Here is an 18,281-nt window from a genome sequence, read left to right on the forward strand (position 1 = left end):
GATGGAAGCTGTCGTATGTTTGACTAGCTACAGTAAGTGCTTTCGTGCGCAGTAACTTCTGGTTGTGACATTTTGGCGGTAACTGCAATCCGCATTCGTTGGGCCACTTCGAGTTGCTACTTTTGGTGTAAGTATGCAACATTATTGCGGTGTGACTACAGGGTGGCCATTGTGTGTTGCAGTCCACATTTAGATGTGGTCACTTGTGTGTTACTGTTTTGTACTTTACTGTGGCAAATTAAGTGTTTGACTTTTCATGTTCCATGATGGCACGCCACAGATCAGTGGCTCTTAGAGTGGTGGGTGTGGCCTCCTGGATTGTTCAATTGTTTGTGTGACTCCTTGCCTACATTACCAGAGTAACTTGTGTGTGTGTGTGTGTGTGCACGTGGTTGTGGACTACATGGTGTCCATCTTTTGTTGTGGTAGTGGCAGTTCACTTTATTTTGCTCTTTCTGTGGCTGTTTTGAATGGCAGCAATTATTGTAGTGGGTCTACTTGTGTTGATCCTTTTGCTGTGACTGTTGCACTCCACTTTTGTATGTTGGGCACCTGTGTTATAATGTTAAATGTAGGTTAGTGCAGTACTGTCCTTTGTTTTCACCTCATGGTGGTAGCCATTTTTGATTGGCTACTGTTGTAGTTGCTCAAATGTAAACTCTGTTGAAGCATCTGTGATGGCCCTTTTGGTTTTGTTGGATGTATGTTCCATTATTGACCCATGTTAACACCTTTTAGTCAGTAGTCCCATGTTTGTTCTTTGTATCCTAATTGGACATTTGTTGTTTTGCTGTATTCTGTGGATGTAGTGTTTGAATCATTGCAATTTAGATAAATAGCCTTGGTAGGTAACACCCATTTAGTAATGTTAATGTGTAAATTATTTATTTGCACAATGCACTTTAATTCATTGAATAAATATTGTTATGTTCTAGAGTGACTTGCCATATTAGTTTATAATTTATGGTATTTTGTAGTGTTTTTTTTTTTAAAGAAAAAATGTATTCATTGTTTTAAGGGTGGGGTTGTTACGGCTGTGTGTTTCCCTGTGCTCTGTGTTCCTTCTCCACTTCCTGTTGTCTCCAGCCCAGGTGAAGCCACTAATTGAACAACGAGGCACACCTGGCGTCAGAGCTTAAAGGCCAGTGCTGGCTGCAGAGAGAGGCATTTGGAATTGGGACTGCTGTGCCTCGCAGTCAGGGAGTGTCTGTTCTCTTTTGTTAAGTTACTTTCTAATTTGATCTGTGTTATCATTAAGTTTAAGTAATTGTAATAAATCCCTTTGTTCTGACTTTTGTGAAGGTGTTTAGTGTCTTTTAATGGGTCAATGTGTGGTTTGTTGTTAGCCCCATAGGGCCGCCTTATGGTGGGGTGTAACTACCCCGCTGTGAGGAGCATATGTGAACGGCTAGTTCGGGAGAATCTCTGGAGAAGTCCTCCTGTAAATATCTAGATATTATCCGGAGTGCATATGTGAAAATGGCTAAAGACAGTGAGGCCAGTCTGTGTAAAGGTGCTCATGTGAGCTGGTGCACAGTAATAATGCTTTTCTAACAACCCAACAGAACAGTTCACTCACAAACATGATCAATGACTGTCTCTAATAATGTCTGTGGAGACAGCCCAGTTATACACACACACACACACACAATTGGCCACTGTTAGCCACGATTGTTAAAGGGCTGATGACTTCCAGCTGAAGGGTGTTTCCAGCTGTAAGCTGTGTTTATACAGGCAGATTGTTCATGGGCAGTGATAATTGCTGTTGTTTTTTTTGTTTTTTTTAAACCACAATAACCTACCAAGACCCATGGCTTAGAGTATGGCAGATGGCAGTGTGTATAGAATGTGTAATTTGTGTGTCTGTGCATGTGGTTATGGTGTTGATAGTTGGGAGGGGGGCGAGGGCAAGTCTGTGTCTGGGGGGGCTACATAGTCTTTGGGCTCTCCTCCCTGCTATGCTCACTGCTCACTCATAGTTTGAACTTGCGGACGACAGGCACAGGCAGAACTTGATGGACCTTGGCATGGTCTGCATCCACCTCCAGATGAACCCAGTCAGGTTTGAAGGAGCCCTTGAAGCCCACAAAAGCCAGTTTATCTGCAGGATGAACAAAACACAATAAGTTTGAAATTAAAGTAATTAAATTTCACCATTTAATTAAAAAAATGTATTTCTGTCTAAGGCCTTTATTTATCTTATACAGTGAATGGTTTTCACCATATAGTGCATGTATCCCACATCAATACCTTCCTATTTTTCCTTTAACAGGACATTTAGCTGTTGGCAAATAATTATGACCATAACCTTCATGTCCGAATAATTCAGATTCTATCGAGAAATATATTAGCCATGATTCATATAACTAATGAGTTTCACTCTCTGCGGGGTGATTTCAGTATTATTTCCATTATATCACATTTCAAACTATATAACCTACAGTAAGAATGATCTGTTTTTAACCTTAAATAATTAGGGAATTTTGTGGGTTTTATATAGGATAACGACAACATTATTGACACATTTGTTTCATTTGCATCTTATTTAAAGACTTAATGCATCCTAACATAGCTTTGGTCTTAAAATATGCAGCTGTGACGATAATACAAGGCTTTATTTTAATATGTGTAAGGAGAGAATCCACGACAACAAAAACTTCGATTTATTTTTCGTTATAAATGATAAAATAATGGTGTTTTGGTTTTAACATTTGTGCATGCAATAGGCTACATGCCCATGATAAATGACCATGATTCGGGGATTTGTTTTGAAATTTAAACACCGGAAGTTGTACTCTTTACACTGTGGTTGACTTTAAAAATCCATCGACGAGCTCGTCATATCATCTCTCGTCGAGTAAGTTCAGTGCTCACACAGCACATCTCTCTATCTCTTCCCCCCTCGCTTCAGTTTCTCATACCTTTGCACCACCACCGGGGGTTCCTCCAGAACGCTCGCCGAGAGAAGAGCGCCATGGCCCGCGTGGTGGTTGAAGGGATGCCGGAGACGGCCGTCGGAGGAGGAAAGATGCTGAACCGACGGACGAGCAAAGCCCGGCGGAGAAAGCGAAAGGAGTTGTTCGCCTTCCAGATGTGCTTCGCGGGGGTACTGCTGGGGCTCGTCGTGGGGTTCCAGTCTCTGGCACAGAAAGCAGGTGAGGGGCAGTTTACATGTTTCTGTGTGTCACTGCATGTAATGTTAATGTAATGTTAATGTAGCCTACAGAAGAGAACAGCGTTTAGAGGGAGTTTGTGACAGGAACAAAAGGCAGGTTTGTGAAACATTTCCTGGGCTGTCTCTTTATTTAGGCTTTATATGCTGTTAGTACATTTTGAATTCCTATAACAAAAACAACGCTTGTCCGCTCTTCTGTGATGCTTTAGTGTGGGCATTCTCAGGTAATGTGTGGGAAAACTTGGAAAAAATAGCATTTGTATTATTTTTAAACGAAGGATTTTGAATATTAGTCCAAAACTCATGCACTTAGCCTACATGAAGGAGGCTACCACTAAACAAAAGTGATTGGGTGCCAGTTGCATCGGCTACTGTAAGTACAGTAGAGTCTTTAAAGTCACCAGTGAAGAGGCTGTCAAAGATGAAATACAGAATAGATTCCCTTGGGATTAGCTCACAGAAATCAGATTGATTTCCTTGTTTGGGTAAAGCTTGTAGTGTTTCGATGCACACTCATTAACAATCACTGGAAAGAAAAAAAACAACAACAACATGCCTTCTTGGAGCTCAACATCTGTAACTAATAATCCCCTGGAAATGGTAGTGGCGACTGTGCTGCATGCATTACTTAACAGAAATCCACTTTTCTCAAGCATTTCCTGTTAGCTCCAGTAGGTTCAGAATAAGCTGGGTGTAAGATGTGTACTTCTTGGTACATGCCTTCTTTTTAATTCTGTGAAAAGGTTTGAAATCGATTCAATGACAAGCTTGAGATCAGCATTCTTTTAACTGGAAAAAGAATTGAAAATAGCACGCTGACAAGCTTAACGGGGATTTTCTTACGGACATGAATAATCAGTAATCATCTAGTGGAGCTCATGAGCCATGTGGTGTCAGTTGCAACATTTGAATAGTGTGAGCTTGATTCAGACTTTTTTTTTCTATGATTGCCAAAAGCTGAGCTCAGCCAATGTTTTGGTGTCTTTTGCCAAGTCGGTCTAACTGGTCAAGTCAGCAGCACAGTTAAAGTTACAGAATAGTATTGACACCGACACCGTGTGTATCAGCACCGGTGATGTCATCAGGATGTCAATAAAACAGCTGTTGCAGCTGTATGGGAACAGATATGTAGTATATTTCTTTTTTCTATTGAGGGCTAATTGTTCATGATGTTGGAGGTATTATGTGTGGAAGCGTTTACATTGTGTGGCTACATTAATTATAAAAATGACAATTGATAACAGAGACAGTGTGAGGCAACCCTATTCTCAAGTAGGACTGGACGATATGGACCAAGAATTATATCTCCATACATTTTAACTATTTGGCGTTACACGATATATTTCTCGATATTTTTTAACTGAATGGTGATACATTTCTCAATAAATTTCTCAATACATGAGATATATCTCCATATTTGTTTGTGTAAAGCATCAACAAAAACAAAGTCAGTCAGTTCTAAGTCAAGTAAAAATAAATGACGCGTACGTGAGGAGATGCTACTTTCAAATCTTGCACATTTTTCAGAATTACCAACCATGGCTGTCTAAAAATAACAACGCTGACCATTTAGTCAACAAACTTGCCTGATATTACCTTGAACTATGGGTTTTATTAATTAAGGCACCTGTTTCCTACTTAAACTGCTTTGTCTTGTGAGATGTTTTTATCATAAATCAAAGCAAGAATTCCCTGATATCTGTCCCTAAATCAAAAAGCCAAAATGCTAAATGTATTTTGGTTCTGGCTTTTAAGATGCAAGTGTTAACGATGACGGATGAACTTACAGTCCACTTTCTTGCCTTTTTCCCCCCAGAGCTTTCAATCACATCTCACGTTACAAATACAGTTAGTTATATCTCTATGGCAACTGTTAAACATGTTCAGCTGTGAGAGCTCTGATGAGGGAGACCTGTGTCTGACGTAAGATCCCTTTCCTATAATTAGTCCAATGTAGAGGTCTGTATTGTTACTGAGAAAGAAATCATTTCCTGCGTAGAATTGATGAAAGAACGAGGACAGGAGTGAGCCTTTACAGATGGATGGCTCGATGAGGAAGGGTCACTGGAACCAGGATTCTGATTTTTTTTTTTTTTTTTTTTAGTACTGTGGCAGAATTAAAGGTTTAAGGGACTCTCGAGAATCTGAGACTTGAGTAAGATTAAACATTGCAACCCAGTGCCTGATTCACAAAAGGATTGCATGGCTTTTGCTGCTGCTACATCTGTGCAAATGAGTCAAAAAGACACTGAAAACACATGCAAAGGGTTCACTGCACCCCGATATGTACATAAGAGCAAACACCATCTCTGTGCGGGGGTGCTGTTTGGTAGGAATTCTATGAAGCAATTATAATTTTTACACAAAAATGGACCCCTTTCTATACAAAATCAGCCTCATTGCAAATCATTTCTCATTCACCACCAGCCATGCACAGTCAAGAGGGAGAAAACAGCTAACGTCTGTTGAGACTAGGTGGTCACATTGCGCCACAGTATGATGTCATGTGACAACTTGCCAGTAATCAGGAAAACAATTCAATCTATGGAGTACTTCAAAATAAATGATCTAGATTTATTTTGGGCCTTTTTATGGAGAAACAGGACAGAGCCAGAAATCATGGGGGAGAATGACATGCGGGAAAGGTGCCACAGGGCAGATTCAAACCCAGACTACCCGCTTGGGGACTGTAGCCTCAGTACATGGGATGCAGAAACTAACAACTTGGTAATCGGTGGCATGTCTATTTTAGATACTTTATTGATCCCGAGGGAAATTCAAATATATTTTCAATATGTTCAGAGGTGAAATTATTGTGGGGCTGCCGGTGGCTAGAAACTCATACACATGTATGAAGAGGTCTGAAGCCGAGTTGTTTTGTCTTTGAGTAGTCCTTGCTTGCTCCTTTCAGCTTTGTTTTAATCATCGAGACTCACATTAAGCTTTTGAAGTCTGCTCTCCAGTGGCGATTCGAGAGTCTGATAGGGCAAAAAATCGATCCTACAACCAGCATTCAGCAGGACAACAAGAGTGAGTTCTGTCAGATGGGGAACCCCCCTTTAGGGAGGTTTCCTACCGTCATTCATTGCAACATTTGCACATTTTCGGCTGCTGCTTTGGGGCCCCCCTAAATAGTCTGGGGCCCCAAGCTGTTGCCTGCCTTGCCTGTTGACAAGCAGTGCCTCTGCGGCTCTCCCAAAACACTTCCCCCTCCCCTTCGTCTAGCTAATGATCTTGGAGAGAGCAAAATGAGTAGAGGTGCTGATAGACCATCTCCAATTTTGGATGCAAAACAAGAGCAAACTGCACAGAGCAGGACAACTTTATGGGCTTGTTTGCGCCTGAATCTCTAAACGCTTTGTGTATTAGACCTTGAGAGAGAGAGCAGATAGCAGGAGCAAATGAGTGTGTAACAGTCAGTGAGGGAAAAGCAAGCAGTAAACCTGATATCAAATTGGGGCATAATAACAGGTCGGGTTCAATATTACATTTATGCAATTATTATTATTGACTGCCCCTGTTGACCTTTGGAGGGGAATATTTGTTTCATCTGAATACAAGTTTACCAACTGTTTCTGCAGAGAACGATCCTAAGAAGTAGTTGAACAATGTAAAACAGACTCAATGGAAGAGGTCAGAGTTTCAGAAACCCTGGTTTCATCTCTAAATGGTAGAAATTAAATGAAAAATGGCAAACAACATTATAGAGTGATTTATAGATTACTTATGTTGTTCAATCTACAATCCAAAACCAGGGATTATAAACTTTAGTAGCTCTGATTCAAATTTAGGAATTAAAGTAAGAGCAACCCTGTACATATGACCACCTCTACCACCAACGACCTGTTACAGTGAAATCATTACAGCACCAAACTGAACTCACTGCACCGTCAGTGCCGACCTCCCGAGATGGAGAAATGTGTTCTGACTCGGGTGCTAATTGACAGCATTTTCACATGGGAGACCCAGACCTCCTCTCATGTCGGTCATAGTTGCCCCTCGGGCCGCACCAAGGCTTCCAGGGTGTTGGATGCACACACACACACACACACAAACAGGCATGTGTGAAGGTGTGTGTGTAGTCATCCTTGTCTTCGCCTCCCTGCAGACAGGCACGTGGATTTGCCCACACCTCCTCTTGTTTCTCTTTGTCCTCCATCTGTCCTTGTTGCAAAGCACAACCCTCTAAGCTCCATCCATGTATCCCCTCCTAAAACACAAGGAAAAAGCGAGACTCTGGACAAAAGCACTAGAAAGGAGGATTACTCGTGCGAACACATGTTGCTTTATCTGGAGGTTTTAATATCATTGAGCTCCATCTGTGACAAACCTAAAGGATGTTTGTACAGGGCAGACAAATGGTTATGCTATAGAGACGCCACTAATGGCTGCTGCTTGGTATATCTGGTATAGCATTAGTCTCCAGATGATCTCATTACATAACTTAAAGCTCTAGTTGGTGGGTCCCCTTCTCTTCGCACGCCACTACAGGACAGGAGTGGGGGGGGGGACAGACGGAGCACTATGCGCTGACAAAGCCTCGGGACACGTTGGTGAATTAGACAAAAAGGAAAAGAGACATGAGTGGAAGGAAACTTGGAGACGGCGGGGGAGAGGGTGAGGGGGCTGATGTGAAGAGGAAAGTGGGAGCAAGTGAGGACAGCAGTGATGGATCAAGGAGATGCTGAAGGAATAGACTGGAGGGGGGGGGGGAGGTGGTGAGGGAGAAGGTGAGATGTTGTGCTTCAGATGGAGTCTAAGGTGGCCGGTGGAAAAAAAAACTAAACGGGGGGGGGGGGTTAGAGTGAGGATAAGAGAACGGGGAAGGCAGGATGCAAGTGGAGAAAGAGGATGACATATGGAGAGAGGTCAAGATGAAATGTCTTAGATCAGTCTGTATGTCTCTCTGGAGAGCAGGGCTGAAATAATCATCCATTAAGCTCTGAGGCGTTCAGCTGCTGTTTTATGCAGAACATTTACTAATGACTGCAGCGGCATACAAAACCCATTTCTTGGATCAACCATTGACTGTATAAGACATGGACTTAGAGACAGCATCCATTGGTGTCTGAAGCGGAATTTTGAAGCCCATCGATGGCGGTAACCATATTGGAAATGTTGTCTCAAACAAACTTTTGGTCAACCTAGTAACAGGGAAAGAGCTGAGCTGAAACTGGTCTCTAGCCTCTTGGCAAACAGCTCCAACTCGCACTTTTACATTGGCTTAATTTTTTTTAATGTCAAATGCGTTGTAGCTCCAGCTCTTTGACTCTTACAAGGTTGACCAAATGTTAGTGTGAGACAGCATTTCCAACAGCTTGGGTGAATTAATGGAAGAAAAAACACACACATCTTAATCTCCATTTTCTATATCCAAATGCTTCCAAACTAAACAGTAAACTAGCTGTAAAGCAGATGTACTGGTTATCATCCAAGTAGTAGAGCATTATGGCAGTATGAGAGTTGCTATTAATCAAGATACAGCCCCATCTAGTGGCAGGTGGCTGTTTAGACACAACAACTAACTGGGATTGCAGGCCTGAATTGATCCAAATATTAATAATAATTTTAACCAACTAGTAATTCTGGTACCAACTAGAAGGATGATGGTGATCATTAAAGGCTTTATATGTAATTTTTCACACTTAAATATAATATAAATCAAGTATATCCTCTGAAAATAACTCTGTGAGTCATGACTGTCTACAATGGGTGTAACACCCGAGTCCCACTGTCTGTGATGCTTTCAGAGTTTTCAGAGTCCTATCTTCAGTTTGTTTACATCGCCCGGACGGCCGGCTGACTCCTCCCCTCGTGTATAAAAGTTGTTTAATTGAGGGACTAGAGAAAAGAAGAATAACATACTGTACTCACTGCTTAACTGTGTTTCTAGATCACGCTCATTTCAGGTAAATTTACATGCAGTGTGAAGATACGAGCATAATAAAGAGTGCTAGCATTAGCATGCTAACACAACAATGCAGCGCAAGTTGTTTTGGTTTCATGCTGGTGCTCAAGGGTGACATCTGCTGGATCATGTAAGCCTTTAAGCTTACATGACTCGTAAAGAGTAAGCAGGAAAACTCCGCTCAGCGTGGAAGTCGTTACCACCCAGCTCACTGACCATCAGTGAGCGCTCACAAACTGTTACCCCTTACGTTCAGACGTTAGCATTTACATTTCCAAGATGTGGCTGATGGAGTGAACATTTTCATTTCAGGAGTGCAGTGCATGGAACAAAGGGGATTATGATTTCAACATGTATGTGTACGTTACACAGCGCGTTGTAGCATTATTAGTGACACTTAATGAGGTTGTAACCTTCAAAAACAGAGAGGCATCTGCTTGGAACAACTCTGTCACTATTCATGTCTCTCTACCTCGAGCTCTTTAGCGCTCGCTTCATACCTACGCTGCCATCATCAAACACACACTGATGCACAGTGCACACACACACACCTCCACACAGGTCTGTGTCTAATTCAGCTGCATCTGGGTCAGCCTGTGCGATCAGAGAGCAACACTCCCCCCCCGTCTGAGACAGACACAAACAACCTCTCTCTCCTTTTTCCATCCATTCCTCCCTCCTCTGTACTCTCGCAATCATCCCCTCCATCTATGCTCTCATCTCGTCCCTCCATCTCCCTCCATTTCAGTGGCACTCTGCTGTCCTTTTGGTATTTCCCCCTCTAGCTGTAACCTGGGTGCCCTTTGTAGCTCCTCAGCCACACAGCAGCTACAGTTTTCTCTCCTCTGCTCGTCTTTTCCAGTCACTCTTTTCTGTTTCATCACCATACTGTTTCATAAGCATGTTGCTCAAGCACAGCACATAGTTCAGTTATTCATTTGCGGTTTTGGATCATTCCATCCTGATGTAGTCTTGAACGCAAGCTACCACTAGCTAACTTTCTGCCACCGCCCACAAAACATGTCATCACTGTGTACAAACAGAAAAAAAATATTTATTGTAACCATTAACAATTTCAAATTAAAGATTGGTCATTTAAGGGGCGGTGCTAATGGCCAAGCGGTTAGGTCACGCCCCACGGAGGTAATGTCCTTTATGCCGGCAGACCAGATTCAAGTCCGTCCTGCAGCTCCTTCTCCACATGCCATTCCCAAATCTCTCTGTCTCCCAATTTCTTACTCTATTCACTGTCCCATCTGAAAAAAGCCCAAAAATAAACCCTGAAAAAAACAAACAAACTGAAATTCCAAGTGACTCTAAACGACATTATCTTTCAATTAGCATGTTCTTGTCCCCAAGCCCCAATGAAAGTCCAACATTCACTCTCCTTTTAGCTCTGTTTTGGTCTACACCAGCTAAACTTCAAGTTTACTGCTACATGCTCCCCTACAATATGTTTGACGATTCATCACTTTTCTCTTTTTGCAGTTTGGTGCTTAGCATTGTAAACAGTGGTTTTTATACTGGAATGAGGTTGATGGTGCTGAAACTAAACCAAAACTGTTACATTGTGGAAAAGGGGGAAAAAATACTTGAGATACTTTGATTCAAGATTTTTACTCTTTGCAGTGGATGCTCTAGAGTTTGAAAAAAAAGATCTGTAGATTATATAATTCTCTGTGGGTGTGTCACAATGAGCCTCACCTCCTGCATGTTACGCTGTCTGTGTTCATGTATTATAAAAATTCATCCAATCAGCTAAAAACCAGTGTTGAATCAGTTGAAGTTACGTATATTCAAGGAGAAACAAAAGTGCATCATTGTGAGTGTATACATGTGTGATTGAACAGACAGGCAAACATGAGAGCATCACACAGATTAACCTCTCCACTCTGCTGCGAGTGACTGTGCTAAGCGTGGATGAACTGACCTTCATCTGCACTTGTGCACAATTTAATACATTACACATCATGGTTATTCCACACACACACACACACACACACACACACACACAGCCTTCTCAGAGTGTTCTTCACAGGAGACATTACTGTGCAATGTACTGCAGCGATTTGAAGAGGGCACGGTAACTACATGACGGAAGGGAAATGTGTGCGCGCGCAAATCCGCGTGTGATGAATGAAGCAGCCAGAACATGAGGTGCAAATGGCCTGCTGGTGTTCATCAGGGACTACAATATATGGATCTCTCTCTCTCTCTCTATGTCTCATTTGCTTTTTATCGATGCTACTTTATTCTCTCTCCCTGTCTCCCTTTTATCCCCTCTCTCTTTTGTCACGTCTGTCAGCGCTCTGTTATACAGCCCTCTTGATCTGATGGCCGTGCAGCACTTCATTATTGGAGCTCCTTTTTGTAGGCTTTGTGACAGCGGGTCCCCCGTTTTGATAGATGGCTGTGTGTTATTGTAACAAGCTGAGCACGTAATGGGGCTCGTCTGAGACTCATACTGTCCTCTTCTCCGACTGAATGATGGACAGAAGTATATTCAATCAGGTCAAGTGAAGCACTGTTCAAAGTATAGTTTGTGACACATGCAGATATATAAAGCTATCGTTTTTGAAGATCACTTCTACTGCAAATTTAAATGTGTCGAGTCCCAATGCAGTCTGATTTTGGAGGTCTCGCAGAAAGAAAAAAGGTTCAACGTCTTGCTACGTGATGATTTCTATCTTCTTCAACGAAGTTTACAATGTGCAGTTTCTGTTCAGCTCTGTCGCTCTTTTAGTACGTCATCTGTTTTCGAGTTGCACTCCAACTCGCTACAGTACAGTAGTTAAGCTCTCGGACTACAGTGAAAGTTGTTAAGTAGACATACCTACGTCCCTCGAGTCGCTCTGCCCACCTCCGCTGGTCAATCGTTGATTTTTATTGATGGGTCTTTCAGTCCAATCAGTACTCCACAAGATGCATTTACTGAACTTGTTACCACTGTTTGCTTTAAATGCACCACTATGACCTCATGGCGGAAAAAGGATGGTGCTAAGTGGCACTGACAGCCTGGTCAGCGGCGCTATGTTTCCCGGCACAGCGTGCAATACACAATAAATTGGAGTGAATTTTCAATTGCTTCATGTTGCATCAGTGGGGTGACGGTGAAGGCTCCTGCAGATCACACAAGTTCGATATCGACTTTTTGGACGTGTGAATTGATAGAACGTATTTGAGAGCTTATTTTGTATGATGTCCTTCATTGTTTGTACATATTTCTTTCTTTTCTTCTCTCTTTTTTATTTTATTTTTTTATTTTCACGTAATAAATCAACTTCAAACTCAAACTTAATTCTGAGAAAAGCATTATTCTCAATTTTGGGGAGAACAACTACAATACCCACAATCCTTGAGCGTCACAGCGACGTCTCTGATTGGTGGAAACCTGCAGAATTAACATTGCAATAAAGATGTATGTCGAATGATGGTCTTTGTACATTTAGAAAGGAACATGCTAAACATTGTTTGTTGGGTCTCGTTGGGATTGCAATGGATTGTGGGATGCGTAGTTCATTCACGCCCCCCAAAAAATGTACTTACATGGTCTGGTACCATTGCCTTTTTCTTGTTTTCCAATCTTTTTTTGCGCTGAATCAAATGTTTTATAGTCAGAAGTAATCAGGTAGCTGGTTGGCTTGTTTCCAGGAAACATTTTTTTTAAGGATCTGAGGAATTTCTGAAGTATCCATGGAGGATTTTAATGGGAAAATTTGACTGGTAACTGGTGTACAACACTTACTATGGGGGTATCAGTGGGTCCCTCAAACAGGGGTCTACAGGGTCTATAGACAGGCTGTAAAATGGCATTGTGAGCTGGATGAGATGTCAGCACATAACTTTGTTCACTCCTTTTTTTTTTTAAACAATGTACCTTCGGCAGACCAATGAGCTGCAGGTGTGAGTCACTCAAAGCCTCTATTCTCACCATTGTATGAATGTGTGGGTGACAGATCCACTCTTTTATAATAGAGTACCAGGCATTAACACTGCAGGAGGCCCCTGAACACACGCTCATACAGACACGTGCACTCATAGCTCTCTGACAAACCTTTTCACATTACATCTACATTTGTAAAGCAGTGACCTTCCACTGTAAATTTTAATAGACGAAGCCCGAGTGATGTCACCTGTCTGTTACTGCAGGGGGCTTTGCAGTCCCACCGATGGCGGTCTCCATGCTGGAATTACTGTCTCAACCTAACTCTCAGTCATCCTAACGACATGCTAAGAGCTGGAGCTGAGGCGCTTTTTAAGGTCTCTTGACAAACTGTTACATCGCACCCGCCTGTTGTGAATAACGCTTGTCCTTTATAGAATCAAATTAATGAATTATCAAATGTTTTTTACCAGGCTGTAAACATGTTCATTTCTGCTTTAAAAACGTGCTTTTTTGAATGGGTGTGTGTGTGACTTCCTGTGCTTCTGCAGGCAGCCTCAAGCGAACACTCGATGAACTGCAGGATTTTGCACTTCCTCATTGGCTTCATTTTTCAACACCAGAGGTTGCAGCTTGGCAGTTACTAATATGATATAAAGAACGCATGCAGACCCACAATACGGACACAAAAAGTAATTGAGTGAAGTTAAGAAGTTATTTATTGTATGTCTGTTGGATACTGGCTGGGAGGCCTGAGGTATAGCACTATGAGAGCTGCTTTCTAGTGTCTGGTTCTTCTTGCCTCAGAGGCAGGGTAGCAGCAGCGGTAAGGTCGTGGAGCTGGGCGCGGAATATTGAAGACTTGAGGCATGGAAATCTGGACTCAGGAAAAGATGGTGGGTTAACGGACAGTCGAAGACTGAGCCGGCTTTTATACTGTGGAGTGTGTAGGTAGCTTGATTGCAGATAAGCAGCAGGTTTGCAGGCTTGATAGGTGGCAAGGTGTGTGGATCCACACCCAGCTCCAGGTGAACACACACACACACCTACACACACCTACACAGGACAAACAAGAAAAATGTTCTGTTGCCCATTAAAGTAACTCAGAATGTTTCTTACCTCTCACTTAAAGGTAAAGTGAGATAAATTGAATAAATATAATCACTTTGCAGCATAAACACAAACAGGTTCTCCCAGGCTTCTGGCGACTAATGAGGTTATCCAAGACTCCTGTTGATTCCATGAAAGTCCCTACCTATGTTTAATTTAAGCCTGGATATAAATAATAAATCCACAGCAGAGTGGATCCGGTGTGAAACATCATGAGTCGACTGCATGACACTTTGAACTGCGGGGGAAATACTTGGGATTGCATGCAGCAGCGCAGTGTGGGATCATGTGGTGATGCTGCTCCGTCAGTCTGCTGGGAGTCAGGACACTGTGATGTACAGCCACTTGCATTTCAAAGCAGAATGAGAGTAAGGTAATGATTAAATAAGCAAGGTGAGAATCATTTCACACTGTGCTCTGAAATATGAGACAGAGAGGCAGAGAAGAAGAAGAAAAAGAAGAAGAAGAAGAGTGATGAGTGTGTACATGTGTGCACTTCACATAAAACATTCTGGTGTTGAGCTGATAATGAAGTGGCCACTTGGCTCACCCGGCAGCAGCCAAATATCGCTGTGCTTTCAGGCTGCATTAGTTCCACATTGTACAACAGTTAGAGGTGAGCAATATGACTTGAAATTTATATCACAATGCTATTTTTTTTCTTTTTTCTTTGGTAAGGATTAAAATTTAAAAAGAGATTGCACTGCATGTTCCCTCACTACAACCTCCTTTCTCACACTCAAACAAGCCTGTGATGCCCTATTTAACTCATATGTGTGCATGAGACCAGAGAACGATATTAAAGGTTGCTGTGTGGTCATTTACTGTTGTAGCTTGGAACTGAATCTGTGTGGTTTTAAGTTCAGTTTCTCTTCTGTGTGAAGGTGTGTTAAACTGCTGATGAAAACACCACAATACCCTTTTCTTATAACACAGTAAGCAGGGAGTGTAATCAAGAAGCTGAAAAGTTTGCTGAAAAATAATTGTTTTGATCATTTAATAACTGGGCTTTAGCGTAGCTATAATTAGTGGCAAATAGGGAGTTACAGTATTTACATCCACTGCTTTGACAACAAGTTAGAGCTACAGCCAGCTTCTTTAAATCATCTCAGACTCAAGACAAACGAGTCATCAGGTGAAACACAACTTTCAGCAAGCAGACCGGTTGTGGTAGGAATGCTGTAGACACTGACACCCGCTCCGACACAGGAAGGAGGCGGTTCAGTTTGGTCAGTGAGCGTTAAGGTCTGACTGTCTCTGCTCTGAAGCGTCAGATCATAAAACATGCTGACGACTGAGGGACTCAATCTGAGCTGTTGTCTCTCACAAATCAGTCTGTTACTGCTTTTATTTACCCGCCACTGCGGCTGGTAAGTGGAGCTATTGGCGGCATCGGTGTTGCCTCGTGTATGTGACGGTATCGAAACCGGTTTAACCCAAAACGGTTGGACAACGTCATCTGATTGGACCAAAGGCATTCAATGAGTGCTGATATAGAGAGCAACAGCACTGAGACGTTAAACGTTGTGTATGACTCTTTCTTAGGCCTTCTTAAGTGGGACAGAAAGGGATTTTTATTCGGCAAGCAAGAAAATCATTCTTTGGTTGTTTTACCATCCCATTCAACCTTTATTCCCAATCATCCTGAATTCGCCGGGACATTTTATTTTTCTGTTTGATACTGTAAAGTAAACTGTATAATGACTACACAATGTCATTATATTACATTGTAATTTAAATAGGTACAGTAAGGGTTTAGAGTATATTAGTTTAATATCATTTGGTATTTTTATTTTATCATGATGCAGCTTGCATATAAATAACTATAATGCAGTGAAAGAGCTATAGTATTTATTTCACTGCATATTGTGTTATGGTACAGTTTGGTATGTTATAGTACCAGTGGACTATGATATGGGACGGCTGGCTCAGTGGTAGAGTCGGTCATCTCTCAACCAGAAGGTCGAGGGTTCGATTGCCAGCTCCTGCAGCCACATGTCTGATGTGTCCTCGGGCAAGACACTTAACCCTGATTTGCTCCCCCTGCTTCATCGACGGTGCATAAATGTGGATGAATGGGATTAGTTACTTCTGATGGTCGCTTTACCCAGCAGCCTCTAACACCAGTGTGTGAATGTGTAGGTGTGACCTGCAGTGTAAAAAGTGCTTTGAGTAGTCAGAAGACTAGAAAAGCTTCAGTCCATTTACCTTTTACCATGTCCATGGTATGTTATAGTAAAGATACACAGAGAGTCTGACTGATGGCTTTAAGTTGGTTCACAGAAACACACACACACACACACACACACACACGGACACACACGCGTGCTTAAAGCCTTGTTTTGATGGATGAGCAAATCTAAACAAGGGTCACTGGGTTTGTCTGTGGGCTCTGTTCTGTATTAGATCAAGCTGTGATGAAACATTAGGAGCTATTTTCTATCTCTCACTCTCTCACAGTTGCTGTCTCTCTCTCTCTCTCTCTCTATCTGTCCCTTTCTCTCTCATTTTCTCTCGCTCCCTTGCTCCCCAAATATGCCTTGGCTAATTCATCACCCAGCCAAAAGCCTATTTTAGCAACCCGCCATGTGTATTCTGGGATCCTCGCACAGCTCGGAGAGACAGATGAAAGCAGGAAGAGTTGAGGAGAGGTCCATCCCTGAGGAGGAGTGTGACCATTGTTTAAGATTCTGTAGACCTCCTATTGTCTTTTACCTCTCTCTTTCTCTTCCTTTATTCCTGCGTGCTCTTCTCACTTCTTTCCTTTCACTTCTGCTTCCATGTCGTTTCACCTTTGCTCTTCCTCAATTCTAATCTCATGTTCCTTCTCATTGTCTGTAAAATGTATTGTTATACAGTGTGTTGGTAATCACAATTGACAAAGGGCTCAGTTTGAGGCTTAGCACTATCATCCGTTGTTGAAATCTCCAGTTGTTTTCAGGGATTGGATTCCATGCTCCACAACAGCCATCCAAAGCAGTTAGCTGAGTTTTGAAAGTCAAAATCATTTTTCAGCGCAAAACTTTGTCTCCTTAATGTGGATTTTCTGAGTGTTGGTAATGCTTTCTTTGCAATCACCATCTTTAGTAGGGGACCAAGAGTCCCATTTCTGTGAGAGCTTTTTAAATAGATTTGAACTTAACCACTTTACAATGGATAGATAGATAGATGGATGGATGGAGTGAGTGAGTGAGTGAGTGAGAGAGAGAGATACAATAATAGACATTTATCTAAGAATTTATACATTGATATGATACTATCCAAACATATACAACTTGTTTTGATACCACAGGGACCAAAATAGAAGTCCTTGGCACCCAGTATTGTGTTGTGTCTGGTTTTAAAAACGTGATCTATTTCACAAGACAGGCGAATAAGAGAGGAATGAACCCTTCAAAAGTTGCAGGCAAACTCGTGCACAGTCTAAATTGCAAACAAAAAATGGCAACGTCTTGGTACACCAACATTGCCAATGTTTTTTGGCAATTAAGACAGTTTGCAGGAGTGTGCCAGCAATTTTTCATGTATTGAAAATTTGACTGTAGTTTGAAATATATCTATTTTAAAGTGTTAAATCATTACAATAATAGAGATTGTATGGTTTCTAAACATGTGGTATCTCAAAGTATCAACATTTTTTAAACCTTACTTCCCCCAAATGTAAAGAAATATAGGCTCATTAAAATGGGCTCAAACTGGACCAGGATGTCATCAACATCTAGTCTAAAAACATTAAAAAGATCCAAGGAAATGGCCACTAAATTTTCCCATGGTCTGGATGATAGAATCTGATGTCCAGCTTAGAAAATAAGAAGAATTGGAAAAACAAATAAACATTATGCATATATGTTTTTTAAATCATGTCCCTCTGCTGGTTCAAGCTGACTTTTACACCTTGTTGATGAATTAGTATGGTTAAAGTCCTTTTTAAACATATGATTGTGGAGCTCAGCAAATAGCTTCATACCTCTCACCTATCCACTACATTCTACTGGAGTCCCTCCCTGGACATTAGAAGTGTCAACGACTTGTGGTTCCCCCATTCTGACAGCATTACTTACATACTGCCCAGTTGTTTCTATGCCCCTACGGCTAAACACTGAAGCTTCATTACCAAGACATAGCAACCTGCGTGTGCATCAACTCTGGGGAGAAGGGGAGAGACTGCTTCATCCAATGTTTTGAATTTCCAGGACCATTTTAAA

The 18,281-nt window shown here is 41.8% G+C and overlaps 1 protein-coding gene across 1 annotated transcript in view; it reads left to right on the top strand.

Annotated features, from left to right (window-relative positions):
* The first annotated feature begins 2,831 nt into the window (after positions 1-2,831).
* The window catches only part of slc24a3 (solute carrier family 24 member 3), a 102,158-nt gene continuing 86,708 nt past the window's right edge, over positions 2,832-18,281 (top strand). The window contains exon 1 of the mRNA XM_061040822.1: positions 2,832-3,155. Within this exon, the coding sequence (XP_060896805.1) occupies positions 2,975-3,155 (181 nt within the window). The 5' untranslated portion in view covers positions 2,832-2,974. The remainder of the gene's footprint in view (positions 3,156-18,281) is intronic.

Source organism: Labrus mixtus, chromosome 6, assembly GCF_963584025.1.
Source record: "Labrus mixtus chromosome 6, fLabMix1.1, whole genome shotgun sequence".
Taxonomy (NCBI): domain Eukaryota; kingdom Metazoa; phylum Chordata; class Actinopteri; order Labriformes; family Labridae; genus Labrus; species Labrus mixtus.